Source organism: Temnothorax nylanderi, unplaced genomic scaffold (assembly GCF_030848795.1).
Source record: "Temnothorax nylanderi isolate EJ_2023f unplaced genomic scaffold, tnyl_v1.0 TNYL_tig0008_pilon, whole genome shotgun sequence".
In the NCBI taxonomy this organism is placed as follows: Eukaryota; Metazoa; Arthropoda; class Insecta; order Hymenoptera; family Formicidae; genus Temnothorax; species Temnothorax nylanderi.
The window spans coordinates 1733564-1748044 of NW_027249070.1; the positions used below are offsets into that span (position 1 = coordinate 1733564).

A 14481-nucleotide genomic window follows, 5' to 3' on the forward strand; every position below is an offset into this window, starting at 1 on the left:
GCTTAAACCGAAACTCGGACCGATTTCTAGTATCGTGTACACAAGGCTTTACGCATTATGCGTTGTGCAGAAGTGTGTGCTCCCCGCTTTAGCAGACACAACTGTTGCACAACTGTTGAGTTCGTCTTATCAACACTCTGCGTTGATTGGTTGGTTCTAAAAGTAAGAGCCAATCACGTTCGACTGCTACTGAGCGGCTTGGTCTGCTGAACGCGACCAATCAAATTTTGGCCATTTTGGCCGCACTAGGTTATATCGGTGCACTTCTCTTTATAACTTTACATATATATATAGGACTTTTAAATTAATGTTAGGTGACCGATCTATCGACGATTATTCCTCGTTTTAACCATTCCGTATTCTGTGTTTTTCCGATACTGCAAGTAGAGCTGCTTCGATATAAACGGTCGAAGCGAACATCTTTCATTATCAGGACGAAAATCGTCATCGTCCAAAGATTATTGTCCTATGCAGTAAGTTATTTTTTGTTCTATTGTCTTGGATTATTTATGACAAGGGAGGAGGGAAGAGTGACCCCCTTTAATATAATAAATGAACTAACATTACAAAATATATAAATTATTAAAAGTTATAATTCAGTTTAACCATCTATTTTAAGACATCCTGCATAAAAGCAAATTTGAAATATGAAGATACTTTTATACCTACTTTCTTAAATCAGATTTTATTCTTCATTGACACTATGTATTTATATTTTATTAGAAGCACAAGGCATGTTTCGGATACCAAAGCCTACGATGCCTACGCCCACTGCAACGACAATTACAAAACGTCCCAAGCAGACCCAAAGTTGCCACTACGCATCCTATGAATGCACGCAATCCTGTCTGGAGGGATATTTGTATTGCGCTAAGCACATCCTCGAGGATTCTACCGCACCTTACAAACCGTGTGCTTTTGTATACAATAGCAATGGAAGAAAGTGTCAGAATCCAGCCCCAAAATTAGACAGAAGAGATGTCTCGTAAGTATATCTTCTTGTGGTATCCAACAAGATTTCCAAAACTCTTTTTTCAGAAAAATTAATGCATTTATCTTTTGCAGGTACTGCAGTGAACATTCTAGGAGAGCGCAAATTGCTCGGATCAAATCGACATCGAGGCGTTCTCTGCCAGAAACGCCTGAAATGCTGCTGCTTAATTTAAGTCATTATGTCAAGCCCACCGATTCTAGCGCTGAAGATACAGAAGAGGAAAGAGGAAAAGTGAAAGCTTTAGATCCTTTCAGTGAGTATTACCAAATTCTAATGTAACATGGTGCTCAATTTCACGTTTTCTATATTTCTATAAATATTATTTCACTAGAGATTGCATTTTCTTTTGTTCTTAGCAGAGTACTTCTACTATGTAAATATTCGATGTAAGCTTAATATATAGAATTTAGAATCTACATTTTTATCCGTCTATCTATAATTGTGCATGTCGACAAAAGTTACTGCAAATAGGAACATTAAGTTATTGTTTTCAGCCGAAGTTGATGCTTACAGAGTAAATGCGAGTGGAAGTGACATCTTAGATTACGCCAGTTCTTCAGAGAGTGACGTTGAACCTACAGTTGTCACTGACACCCTGAGGGGAGTTTATCTCGACGATAGCGATAATGAGAGTTTACACAGTCCGCAAGAGGATCCCCTGAAGTAAGTGTGCTCCATAACTCCATTGTGTATGTGTGTTAATTATTTTGAGAATTATGCTATATAGAATATCCGCTAGCATGCTTTAGCTTGTGCAACCCTTTACTTGAGGAAAATATTTTATTCATTTTTCTTTTACTTGCATCTAACACTGGAATTTATTAGTATAGGCTGCAAATTTTAACGGTTACTGTGATTTTTAATTAAAAGTTTGTAACTAATGCAATAATCGATCTTTTTCTCTTTTAACTCTCAAAAATCATACAAACCTTTAAGGGTAATACACCTTATATAACAGAATGTTTTGCATTTGCAATTTTGGTTTTATTATTTTGACTGCAACATTGCGCTAATGTTGTCTAGACCTTTATTCTCTTGTAGTTGCTTTGCGCAAGGATAAGATACTACATACTCCCCGAATTATTAGTATTAATTTTTTAAGGCATGCCGGCATCTTTACCGCAGAAGAGGTAATTTATATCGCGCGAGAAAAATTGATTAGACTGCAGTCTCTTTACATTGATCAATTTAGAAGACTTCAGTATGTGCTAAAGGAGAAAAGACGAAAATATTTGCTCGCTCTAAAGAAAGAAAAGGAAACATTATGTAAGTATATTTAAAATAACCTTGGATTTTTTTCCGATAGATAAATTACACGCAATCTATAGGTAGCATACATAGTCAGAAAAAGGAAACTGCGAAAGAGAAAAAGCTTTACGAGAAACTGAAGGCTTTAAATCGCTATCACAGACGGAGTGGTGTCGAAGCGATACTTTACAGAAAGTCACTAGAACGTCGCGCACAGGTAATATCGTGAATACCATTTATATATCATTAACGTTCGAATAATATATATCAGTTACATTACACAAAAAAAAATATGCTTCAGGTAACCGAGCCTCTTCAAAAACCACCCAATGTATCCAAATGCGTGTTCACCGAAGGTGGCGTGAAATGTGGTGAAAGAACGCTTCCGTCGGCTAAGCATTGTCGTAAACATATCTTGAAGGTATGTTTATTTATATTACTTTTTGTATAAAAAAAAGAGATGTAATTAATAATATCGCGGATCTGCGAGTTCTCATTCTGTCGATTGACTGTTCACAGGACCAACATCAAGTTCTATTCAAAGCGTGCGGAGCGGTGCGAGCGGACATCGAATGTCACGAACCTGTGCCGGTGATTTTCGACTCTAACTGTGTATTTCACATGAACTTGCCATTGCCGTGCAAACTGGAACCTATGAAGGTATGGTAGCGCTCTCCGATAATTAGTTGAAACCAATTATGAATGTTCCGTAACTTATATTTATCTCTGCAGTTCGAAGAGGAGAAACCCGCAAAGCAAGAAACATCGTTGACCGACAATCAATCGATGGAGATAGACGTGGTGGGTGAGGCGCAAGAAATTGATCCCGACGACGATATGGCGGGGCTGATGAGGGAAATGAACGATTCCGCTAATTTAAAACCTTCATTTGCGAATGAAAGTTTAAACAGTGAGACCAGCACGGACACGGCATTCAGTTTGTCTGCGCAGATGAGTGATCGGGATGATTTCGCTAATGTATGACCGAATATCTTCATATGATTTCCAAAATGGAGTATCTTTGCTGTTATGTTGTCGTTGCGATTAAGTGTCACGGGTATGCTCTCCGATATTCCGGAATCAGAATCGCAATTATCTAGTTTGGCTGCTGTATGTGCGTGTGTGTATACGATTACATAAATGCACACGTACAGCGAACTTATCTTCATGTGTAATAGAACTATTTAAACTGAATTGTTAATATATTTGTATATAATTGCAGAAATAGACCACATACAATTATATTAAGTCGCAAAATTTTGTTACCTAATTACTAATTTAGTATTATTTTCTTTGAACTAATAATAAGTATTGAGTCTTGAAGTTCCAACGCTCCCCTTGCATAACGCTGGAGATAGGTCTTTAATTCAGGGAATATATTACAGGAAACAAGACTGTTTCTACAATTTTATTATGAATATTTATTTAAATTAAAAAACTACGAATTTTATATTTTCTATTGGTGGGTTGTTTTAATCATTTTCATCACGCGAAACGCCCTTTTTAGTGCTATGAATATTTGAAAATCCGAATATTTGAGATGTTATCTCGGATATTATTTAGGTACCCAGTAAAATTATCACATCTGAATATCAATTAAAAAAATCAATATCCAGATTTTTTAAATAAAAAAAATGCAACTTATTTCATCCACATCTTAATAGCGTGATTCAAATATCAGCTGTGCATGAACAAAAATTGATTTTACAAAAACATAACGCTCTTTACATTTTTACATTTTCTATAAAAATAAAGTTGCACGTATGCGTTATTGGTTATATAAAGTCTGTTTTTTATAACTAAATTATTGTATTAAAATGAAATAAATGTATCTGAAATTTAGTGAAAGCGAAAAGGAAAATTTCGTGTGTACTGTGTGTAGCAATAAAAATATACCTATGATATTAATATTAATTACAAACATTCTTAAAAGAGGAACTTATACACATTGACGTATGGATGGAATTAAATTTTCGACAGAATAGCAATAATTTTTGAAAAGTCAATGTATCTTAGCAACATACAATTTCTTACATAGCTACAATTTTTCGCTACATTTAAATGCATTCCAATATGCACACATCATCATAACGATCATCATGAAATAAAAGTGGCGACGTGAGAAAAATTAAAGTTCTTAGTATTTCAATACAGTGTATATAAAATCCTAAAATTATTACTATCATTATCGTTATCATTATAATTAATTATTAATATTATCGTTATTATTAATATTTGGCGAAAATAAACACTCGTGTATTATAAACATAAATACAAGTTTCAAATATTGTCATGTATGTATGATGCTTCTAAGCCGTGCTGGTTCATTAGACAAATCTTTTTTGAGCACACCTTTTTCTTATTAAAAAAATATAACAAAACTTAAAAAAAAATAACTCACATTCTTACCGTGATAGATCTATTTAAATCGTGAGAACATTACGACAATATTAACCCTTAAATGCCACCCGGGGTCCAGCGGACCCCAGACCCTTTAGAATGATATATTTTCAAATGTTCCCGCCAAAAATGGAGCTCATATTTATTTATTTTTTTTTTATTTTTTTTATTTTGGAGCCAATATTTTAACTGTTGGCGATCTTAATTTTTTATACTATGTTGAAATTGAAATTTTAACAATATAAGCATTTTATTCTCTTTTCTAAGCCTTGAACAACATTGAAAATAATTTTCATAACTAAATATCAAAAAATCAATAAGTAAGGAGACATTTTTCATGCTGGGGTCTTTTAGACCCCATGTGTCATTTACGAGATTCTTGAGAGGTGTGGCATTTAAGGGTTAAAAATCTCGTGATAATATAATTGTATATCTATAATAAAATATACATTGATTCGTAAGTAACTCTGTTATGCAAAATTATCACAAATTTTCTGCAAACTAACAATACTTAGATATACTCTTGTACCATTTCCAGCCAGTTGATAATCGGAAATATCGGATTAACCACCATGGTCATATTTATCATATCAATCTGTGTAGTGTGTAGAGCTTAGTACAAAATTAATCTTTCTTTCATAAAACAATACTGTACACGACACTGTTAATATCGTACATTTAACAGTAATGAATGTGAATTAATGGTAATATCGTTGACATGCGATTATTAACTTCGTGAAAGAAGAAAATTTGCTATTTGTTTCAAGATCGTTCAGTCTCTTAACGATTATTTACATAGCTACTAGACAATTCAACGCTCATTCATTAACTATGACGAAAAAATTAATTTGCTCATTCGATACGAGTATTTCTAAACTGATCTTAGAAAAGGCATGGAAATATCTTTAGTATAATTGGTTCGAAAATAATTAACACAGTTTGCAATTCGATTGCTTGACAATTCGATTATTGGTACTCTGTCTAATAGAAATCCTATTCCTTCGGAATTCAACGCTATCGTTCCTCTAAAGTACTTTTACCGGCAATCCTTTGGATATTGTCGCTTTATCTAAATTGCGATCTAACTTGCATTCCCATTACGTTCTTCCTTTTTCCAAATGTACAAAATAATTGCTTCCGAGAAAGGAAGAGAGAGAGAGCGCGCAAATTGCTTTCACTGCAATGTTAAGTGCTAAAAGAACTGCTAAGGATTGAGATTAAATATTAAAAAAAGAGATACGACAATTTGAACGTAATAGGAAGCGGTTTCGTTTGTAACATCAATACAAGAGTAGTTTTTTATAAATCTAGTTATCGAAAATATGTTTAAGATCGTGCTCGTAGGCGGCGATAAGTAACATAATCCCGAGGCCTGTTGATAAACCTAAAGTTTGCCAAATGCACTGTAATCGTGAACCACTTTCTGCGGAATGACTCGATGTCAATTCTGGTACCTACGAAGAAAGAGGTAATTAGCGTTTCATTGATTTTCTCGAGTTACTATAGATCTCTTGTAGATATACCCACCATGTCTACTAATGCTATATATATAAATATTCCAGCGGCAACTGCGAATATCCAGCTGGTAGCGTCGGGAGCACTTCCTAACAATATTCCGCCTATCATACCCAACACACAGAGGACTGAAGATAATAAATTGTAAAAAACAGCCTGCTTGGTACTCATGCCCGCTTTTAACAGCACCGCAAAATCACCTGTATAAGAACATTTATATTATTGCATTACTAACTATGCATACATATATGTTTATAGATATGCCATCATTGATCGAGAGACAATACCGAGTTCGTGAGGTAACTCATGACAGAGGACAGCGATAGCCGTGGAGAATCCACCTGCGATATTTGCCGAAAAAGCTGCCCCGATAGCCATACCGTCCGTAAAATTGTGCAGACCATCCCCCATTACAACCATCCAAGCTACGTTGGACATTGATTCGGGGGCCGAGTGTACGTGACCTGGAATCGAAACGTTCATGCTATTATACGTGCACATTGCGTAAGATTGTAGTATTTATGTCTTATTTAAAACGCACCATGGGAATGACTATGGCCGTGATGTTTGGTCTCGTGTTCGCGCAGGATGACGGTATAGCTCTCAGATTCGTTTAACGATACGTCGGCGCCATCGGTACTTTTCTTAGCGTTTACGATCGGGTCGTCCATTCTCCAATCATCCTTCGGTTTTTTCTCCATGTCGTTGGTTACGATTTTCGTGACGGAATTACAATTGGATGTCAATGGTTTCTCCTCCTCGATGATAGGTGGTCTCTCGTGATGGTTCAGTCGACGACTGTGATGATTATCTACATATATTTCGACATTCATTATTTTTACTCTTCAATACGCCGTCAGGATGAATACAATGACGTGATAAGCTATTCTCTTTTGATCAAAACACAATGGTAACTCTGATATATGTAACACCTATTTCATTTGATTTAAAAAAAGTCTGTTACCTTGAGTTTCGCTGGCGATCTCGCCGTAACAATACGGGTACGAAGAGTATTTATGTTTACACAGCTTTTCACCGACAACATTGCTGTTTGGCCCATCGCTCTCCCTCATCACTCTCACGCGCGTAGGCAACTAACAATTTTTACTTCATCAGTTTATATAACAGTATAGAATAACGCGTTCACAACAAAGCGCTCTTCTTTTAATTACCTTCTTCCTATGCTGCCAGTGCTTCCGCCATTCGGATATCACATTTAACGCCTTCTCAGTGAAGAAGAACGACACGAAGCCCATCATAGCGACTAATCCTTTCCACATGTTCATGCTATGTAAATTCACATGATCAATTGATAACGCGCTACTGTCGTCGTGATGATCATGTCCCTGATGTTCGTCGTGTTCATGATGATGAGGCGGCATCATCGCCTAAAGACGCGAGAGAGATTATTGTGATATTAAAATATTATTCTGCTATGGACGCATATAGTATATCTTGGTAAAATAAAAAAAAGACTTGCGTGTGGTAATAGATGGATAAAGGCATCACCGGTTAAAGTACCTACGGCCAGCGCAACTAGAAACTGTAGCACGTGATGGTAATAATTTTTTCCCATGATCGGAATTACTGCTACGCCGAGCAAACCGCTAAGACTAATTACGAAAATACTAATTGTTGAATATACCCAGACTGGAATAAGTAAAAGTAACAATTTTTTTATTATCTTTCTTCAACGTGGCTTGACGTATTTTTAAAACAAGAGATTGATCAATGCGTTCTGTTCGTTTACATTCGTGTAATACCTTTCACAATATTGCGTGCCGAATCCTCCGAGGTATAAAACTGATCGACTGGCACGACGGGCTTGTAATTCTCGGGCACTCGTATACAGCCGTTTCTCTCCGAACTGGACTCGGCCACTAATTGGTACACAAGAACTGGACACACACGTTCGAAAAGCCAACTGGGCAATGTCGTCGCGTTACCGCTGGTAGCGTAATGCGTATCTTGGGCGACAGTGCTCAGTAACTCTAGGCTGTTTAAGCACTGAAATAAAAGTATACCAACGCGTTTATAGACTACAACTATTTCAAGGCAAAAGTCTACACTCGAGAATTGCACTATTTTGATAAACAATGTGTATTACGTATTTATCTTACCCTTTCCTTGTTACTCTTAGTATCTGTATCATGTGGGCCTTCACTTGGAAAATTCCTACTATCTGTAACATATAAAAAATTGGGCTTTCTCAATAAGCTCACCAATCCTTTAACGTCCTGGCGATTGTTACACGTATTTATTTTTGTACATACTTCTATCAGTGCCTTCCGCATTTGATACATCAGTCAATAATCTTAGTAGACCCAATTTTCGAACAAGTTTCTCGAAACCCTCCATAGTTATACTCGTTCCATCACCGTAGGCCGAAAATAGCTTCTGCATGAAGTATCTCTCGTTCACATCTCTTTTTAATCTAGATTTACTAACAGTATGTGAATCTTTGCTAGATTGTGCAGACTTCCGCTTGACATCTGGCGCCAATTCCGTTTGAGCAAGACGCTCCAAAAGCTCCGCATCCCTCGAATTTACAGACACATCCGCGCCTCTAACTGACGGCTGCGTATCCTGCGGGCTCCCGCCGCCCTTGAAGCTTTCCGTCATCTCCTTCTTATGATAAATATCAGTCGATGTCGCATCAGCAGTTGCCGAGATATTATTGTTATTACTATCAATGTGTCGCATACGAGATCTTGCAGCGTCGTGCTTATTGCTAGTGAAGTCATGCGGGCTGTATCTCTGTTGGTTCTTCGGATATGGATCTGTATCCTTAGATCTTGTTATCGGCGACCAAAACGGTTGTCCCTGCGTGTCTGGACCCGTGTGATTTTTCGCGCTTGTCGAATTGTCCGATGTCACCGCCGACAAATTCGTATGCGCCGAGCAGGGTACGTGTGCGGCGCACAGGACGCACACCACGCATACGGTAACGATATGATGCGACATGGTGAGCCTCCTGAAAGCAGAGAGACATACGCTCATCAGAATGTACACCACGAACATTTTGTTTACCGATCTATATAGGTACTGAAGGTTCGAACGCGCGCGTATCAACTGCATGAACTTGCTGGGAAACTAATTTTATATATTTGTTAATCGTACAGCGTAGCGCAGGAAGCAATTATCTGTACAAGTTCCATGATAATGTCGAGTATAACCAGATAGATAGTGCGACTCGAGCTCAAATAATAATAGTGATAACAGCATTCTAGTATTTCTAATGCCTCATAGAGTATCTCCTGGCACTCTTATCACAAGTGACATCGTTTATTTTTTTTCCGCAATTACCGGTAAATTATTGTAAAAGTAAGGCATGATTAATTATCACGATTAACAGAGGCTCCAAGCTATTTTGCGCCGCATGACTTGTCTACTCACATGATGATCCTACTCAAGACCCGCGATAGCTTCATCGCGAACTAGATGCTCTCGTGTGACAGCGTCTCGCAAACGTTAAAGTGTAACAAAGCATGTCTTTATAAACGACAACATTTATAAGACAGCACTCAAAACAAATTATTTAGAAAATTTAGCTTGACCTTCGCTTTCGATACGTCTGGGTGATTCGCACCGATAATAATAATCGGTGCAATAAAAATAAATTATTACAAGGCCGGTAAGAAGAAAAACGCAAGGAACATGTACAAGAATGGCGTGTGAAAAACATTTGAAAAAACTTTTTTTTTCCAAGTGTTACTGTTTCTTTAAAATCACCGTGTGATCAGCAAGTGAACGAGCGCGCTACTTGTTGAACAGATATCTGTCCATTTATTGATACAAGTAATCTGCAGCTAAGTCTGGACATAGGCCCATCCAGCCAGCCTCGCGACATCTTATGCAATGTGTGCCGCCTGACTCACTCCTCTGCTACGTGTATATATATACATAACTCTAATCTATATTAAAAGCGTGCTCTCGTGCGCGCATCACAATAAAACTATGCAGCTGAACCCAGCTAAATATAAAATAACGATTAACTTTCCCATGAGATGACGAGCCGTTCGGCATTCAAGAGCGCGAAAGAGATTAAAATAAAGCTGATACGCGCGCACGTAATCGCGCGGGCGCCACGTACGTCCGGACGTGGCGTTTCTCGCACTACGTGTATCTGTAAAAGGACCGACCGACGACGTGGATTGTTCCGTCGGAACACATCCGAAAACGGCACGGCCTGCCAGTTAATTACGTCGTCCTACGCGCGAAGAGAATTTCATTCGGTCTCTCCGAGCCGCTGCTCTCGTTCCAACGTGACAAATGAGCTGATTTATTTGCGGCAATTGTTTCCTCCTCCGTGTATACGCCAACGTTATCTCGGGAGTCCCGATTAAGAGAAGCGGCTCGAGAAGCTCCGCGCTCGAATCCATATGAGAAACGCGAGAGAGATCCGTCGGCTTATCTATGCGACCAGCGTTTACTCCTCGCGTGCATTTCCGACGTTATCTTGAGCTTCTCGATTAGGAGGCGGCGTGAAAAGTCCTGCGACCGAATCCACCTGAAAACGCGAGAGAGATCCGTCGGCTTATCTATGCGACTAGCGTTTACTCCTCGCGTGCATTCCGACGTTATCTTGGGCTTCTCGACTAGGAGGCGGCGTGAAAAGCCCTGCGACCGCGAATCCACCTGAAAACGCGGGAGATTTCCAAGTATCAATCAGCATTGTGCGAACGAGAAATACAAGACTTACTCTATAGTCGAGCTATAACGATTCCGACGGAGGAATAATCGGTTCCCACAAACTGCGGGCGATATCGCGCCGATAACGCGCGGCGAAAAGTGAACCGACACCCGATCTCCCGGTATGTGCGCTTGTTCATTCATGTCTACGAGCGATTCGACACCGGCTGACTGGCATGCGGTGTCCGCTCTCGCGCCCTTTTTTTTTTCCCCTCCCTCGTCGAGCGATGCTACGCATATGCAATATTCGACGGACACGCGTGCAAAGCGCGGGGCTGCCGCGTCATCGCGATCCTCGCGCGTTGGCGACGCACGAGGCGGTCGAGGCACGCGTGCGATCGGTAAACAATGAAGCTAGACGCGGATCGACGCGAGATCTCGATCGGAGCGCCGGGCGTCGCGCCGTTCCTCCTCGCCGCGCGGCTCCTTTTTTTTTTGCTTCGCCAGGAGAGGAAAAAAGGGAGGACATATCGAAGGATTTCCTCGCAAGGAAGGGACCTTCGCGAACGCGGAAAAGCACGGCCGAGAATCACGGCCGGCGCCGAAATAGTCGCGGCGTAGCCTCCGTCGCAAAAACTGTATTTTTAGCTGTCAAAAAACCGGAGGTGGGAGACGGGGAGAAGAGAGAGAGAGAGAGAGAGAGAGAGAGAGGGAGAGAAGAGGACGAGGAATCAGCGTGGCACGGGATACCACCTCGTCGCCGTCCCCCTTCGCCTTCTCCTCCTCCTTCCCTTCCTCGACGTACCCGTTCGACGCGGCGTCGACTGACAGAATTTAGAATTTAGGTTAGGAAGGCCAGGGCTTCCAGGCTCTCGCGGCGGGGTCGCCGGGGCGAGCAGGCCGACCGGTACGCCGTCGCCAGCCGTCGCTCGATCGAGGCTGCCCGGCGGCCCCGCCGTTTGACGTTTGTCGACGTACGTCGGTGACGATCGCGAACGGCGACGGCGAGCAGCAGCCAGCAGCCAGCAGCAGCCGTCGTCGTGAATCGCCACCGAGGCACTCGCACTCTTTCTCTCTCTCTCTCTCTCTCTCTCTCGCTCTCTCACCCGGCTTGCGTGGTCCGCGCGTGCGACACGGAGGTGTCGCGTGGAGAGCCGTGCGTGGCCGGTGCGTGTGGCCTTCCCTTTCTTTCCCGCTTCCTTCCCTTCTCTTCCCTTCTCGTCTCGTCTCGTCTCTTCTCGTCTCTTCTCTTCTCTTCTCTTCTCCTCGCGCGACCGGCCGCCGTGCTTCTTCGCACCCTCCTTCTCTCGCTCTCTCCCTCTCCTTCCCCCCGTCTCCGTCCGTGCTCCGCAACGAACTGCGTCGCGCGCTCGCGAGCAACAAGTACGGCTCCCTACGCTCCGAACAGTCTGAACGTAGCGCAGGAAGATGACGGCGCGGCGCGAACGATGGACTTAGGTAGACTGGCGGCCCGCCGATCGCCCGACGGCGCGCCGTTCCGTTCGCGCAACGCCGATGCTCCATGCTCCTCTGTCGCACGCACATGCACACGCACATGCACACGCACATTCGCGCGCGTAAGTATACATGTGTCACATGCGTGTGTCACGCGTATATGGGTGAAGAGGACCGAAGAGGACGAGGAAGAGGAGGACCCCGACGGCGACTCCAGACTCCAGTCTCGCCGCAACCCAGGAATACGCTTTTCTCCCGATTTTAATTTAATAATGAATATATATATATATACTTATATATTTTTTGATACAGAAAATATTTTAGAACGAAGCTGATTAATCAATTGACCCGCCTGCATTCTTAAACTTGTATCCCAACTTCCATCCGTTTCGTAAATTCTTAATTCTCTGTCTCGAGTGGAACTTTTGTTGATCACCTCGTGGAATCTCGAGAGCCCTTGTATATTTAATGCAAGTAAGTATCATAAAAACCTCCTACAAAAGAAGGTAAGGAACCTGTTGTCAAAATACGAATGTGCGTTCCCTCGGAATCACGGAGCCACGTCGCGGTTCGACTTTTTTTCTCTAACTTTCCAATGTTTGTACAATAAAAAAAATTAAATCAACAGCTTTCTCTCTCTCTCTCTCTGTCTCTCTCACACGATTCTCTTTAATCGAGCGTGAAATCGGGTTCCAGTATCGGCAACTGTCGTCTCGATGTAGGATTTAATTCGATTTTCGGCGAAGTCTCGCGGGCCAATGGGATCGCGTGACGGCGGCGAGGCCGACAAACGTCACGGCTCGCATGCCAATCGTACTCCGCAATTAATCGCGATCAATCACAAACATATGCTCCGACGTTCAGACCGAGCTCCTCTCCCCAGTCCCCCCTTCCGCGCGGGCCACCCGGAAGACTGATCGATCTTGACATCGTGCACGAGTTCGTCGGCGGTAAACGAGTACGCAATTTGCAACACGCGATTTGTTGCTCCGAATTACTTATTGTTAGACTGAGGGAGAATCAATTTTTCCCCCCTCGCTCATACAGATATTTCTAATATCCTAAAATGACCTAAAACAATACGGAGACGAACGCTAAAGAACGTTAAATTTTATCTGATAAGCTTGTCACATATATAATTTGAACGCCGAAGTTTATCTCCAGTAAACTTTGATGTACTATCTGAATACATATAATTTAAATACAGTAGACCACCGTAACACGAGGGATGCGTGTTATACGAATCACATTGTATAGATTATAAACACATGGATTATGTATGCATACGGAAAATACATATTCATATAAAAAATGTTAAAGTAACAGTAAAATATTTTTTATTCTATTTCGAAACGAAATGTTAAAATTTTTCCGTCGTGTTGTATAAACCCGTTATAGGGGTCTATCGTATAAATCTGACGTATAATTCAAACGATCTTTTTAAATTGAATGCTCTCGTGCCGAGAAACGACGTTAAATCTCTCGTGGTTAAAAGCCGCCGACGAAATTAATCTGGTAGATTAATTGACTGGACGTTCTATTGACCACGTTGGTGTATACGATGCTGTTACCGAGTCGCGTGGTAACGAAAGTCCGAAATTATTGTCTGGAAAATTAGGTTTGGCCTTTTTTGGTCTAAACCCCCTTATTTTCGTCTCTCCCAACGTCTAATCGCTCGTCGTTTTATTTCCAGGCGCGGAAAGAAACGTAAATTGCAGCTGCAAACGCCAATCCGGGCCGAATGTAAACCGCGATGTCTGCGGTGGAAAATTGCAGGTCTTATCAGGAAGAAAAAGTCGGCGAGCTCCCTCGTCTAATCATGCACTCTTATCTCACTCGGAATGAGTTTCAAGATATCGAGAAGAAAAATGACCCGTCGCTGCACACGCGTGTCCTGCACGCATTCCTGTCCGGCCTCAAGTTCTCGAAGGTTACTTTTCGACAGATAATACATGATGTAATGTAATAATTTCATAAATAACTGTCAGACAAAGATGTAACCATTGTTTGTCATTGATTCAGGACAAATCTCGAGTCGACACGGAAGAGGCGAGGAAGTATTTCGATCGGTGCCTTGATTTACGCGGTAAATGTGACCCCGATTAAATTCTGATTAATTAATTTGGCGATCGATTTAATGGAATTGCAAACATTCCAAATGTACAATTCGTTGTCCTTAATCTAATCTCGTTTTCCATATATTAAAACATTAATAATTGATCTATCCATGTAATGTA

General features: G+C 41.1%; 2 protein-coding genes across 9 annotated transcripts; one reads left to right on the top strand and one right to left on the bottom strand.

The window, feature by feature from the left end:
• Positions 1 to 313: 313 nt before the first annotated feature.
• Dgt1 (dim gamma-tubulin 1) lies at positions 314 to 3486 on the top strand. 2 transcript variants are annotated; one of them, XM_071724062.1, is made up of 9 exons: positions 314 to 473; positions 724 to 985; positions 1066 to 1247; positions 1489 to 1657; positions 2082 to 2260; positions 2323 to 2459; positions 2544 to 2663; positions 2762 to 2902; positions 2975 to 3486. In XM_071724062.1, the coding sequence occupies exons 2-9, from the start codon at positions 735 to 737 to the stop codon at positions 3224 to 3226; spliced, it is 1431 nt and encodes a 476-aa protein (XP_071580163.1). In that variant the 5' UTR covers positions 314 to 473; positions 724 to 734; the 3' UTR covers positions 3227 to 3486. The 2 variants fall into 2 exon arrangements, with proteins under 2 accessions (XP_071580163.1, XP_071580166.1); XM_071724065.1 differs by having other exon boundaries at positions 2097 to 2260.
• A 149-nt stretch (positions 3487 to 3635) lies between these two features.
• Positions 3636 to 12030, bottom strand: LOC139784777 (zinc transporter foi). Of its 7 annotated transcripts, none has more exons than XM_071723988.1 (12): positions 11896 to 12030; positions 10300 to 10795; positions 8431 to 9131; positions 8278 to 8339; positions 7921 to 8164; positions 7638 to 7807; positions 7330 to 7545; positions 7122 to 7251; positions 6699 to 6968; positions 6445 to 6621; positions 6170 to 6357; positions 3636 to 6096 (listed from the first exon to the last, which is right to left on the bottom strand). In XM_071723988.1, exons 3-12 carry the CDS (start codon positions 9119 to 9121, stop codon positions 5950 to 5952), a joined length of 2295 nt encoding a protein of 764 aa, XP_071580089.1. In that variant the 5' UTR covers positions 9122 to 9131; positions 10300 to 10795; positions 11896 to 12030; the 3' UTR covers positions 3636 to 5949. The 7 variants fall into 7 exon arrangements, with proteins under 7 accessions (XP_071580089.1, XP_071580096.1, XP_071580086.1 ...); XM_071723995.1 differs by lacking the exon at positions 11896 to 12030 and adding an exon at positions 10860 to 10999 and having other exon boundaries at positions 10362 to 10795; XM_071723985.1 differs by lacking the exon at positions 11896 to 12030 and adding an exon at positions 10860 to 10999.
• Between the last annotated feature and the right edge of the window lie 2451 nt (positions 12031 to 14481).

Coding starts and splice junctions, on each gene's coding strand:
- Dgt1 (XM_071724062.1), top strand. CDS start 735: ATGTTTCGGATACCAAAGCCTACGATGCCTACGCCCACTGCAACGACA. Junction 2,261..2,322: donor GAAAGAAAAGGAAACATTAT/GTAAGTATATTT, acceptor CGCAATCTATAG/GTAGCATACATAGTCAGAAA. Junction 2,460..2,543: donor CACTAGAACGTCGCGCACAG/GTAATATCGTGA, acceptor AATATGCTTCAG/GTAACCGAGCCTCTTCAAAA.
- LOC139784777 (XM_071723970.1), bottom strand. CDS start 10,993: ATGAATGAACAAGCGCACATACCGGGAGATCGGGTGTCGGTTCACTTT. Junction 8,340..8,430: donor TGCGGAAGGCACTGATAGAA/GTATGTACAAAA, acceptor TATATGTTACAG/ATAGTAGGAATTTTCCAAGT. Junction 6,622..6,698: donor CGGCCATAGTCATTCCCATG/GTGCGTTTTAAA, acceptor TTTCGATTCCAG/GTCACGTACACTCGGCCCCC.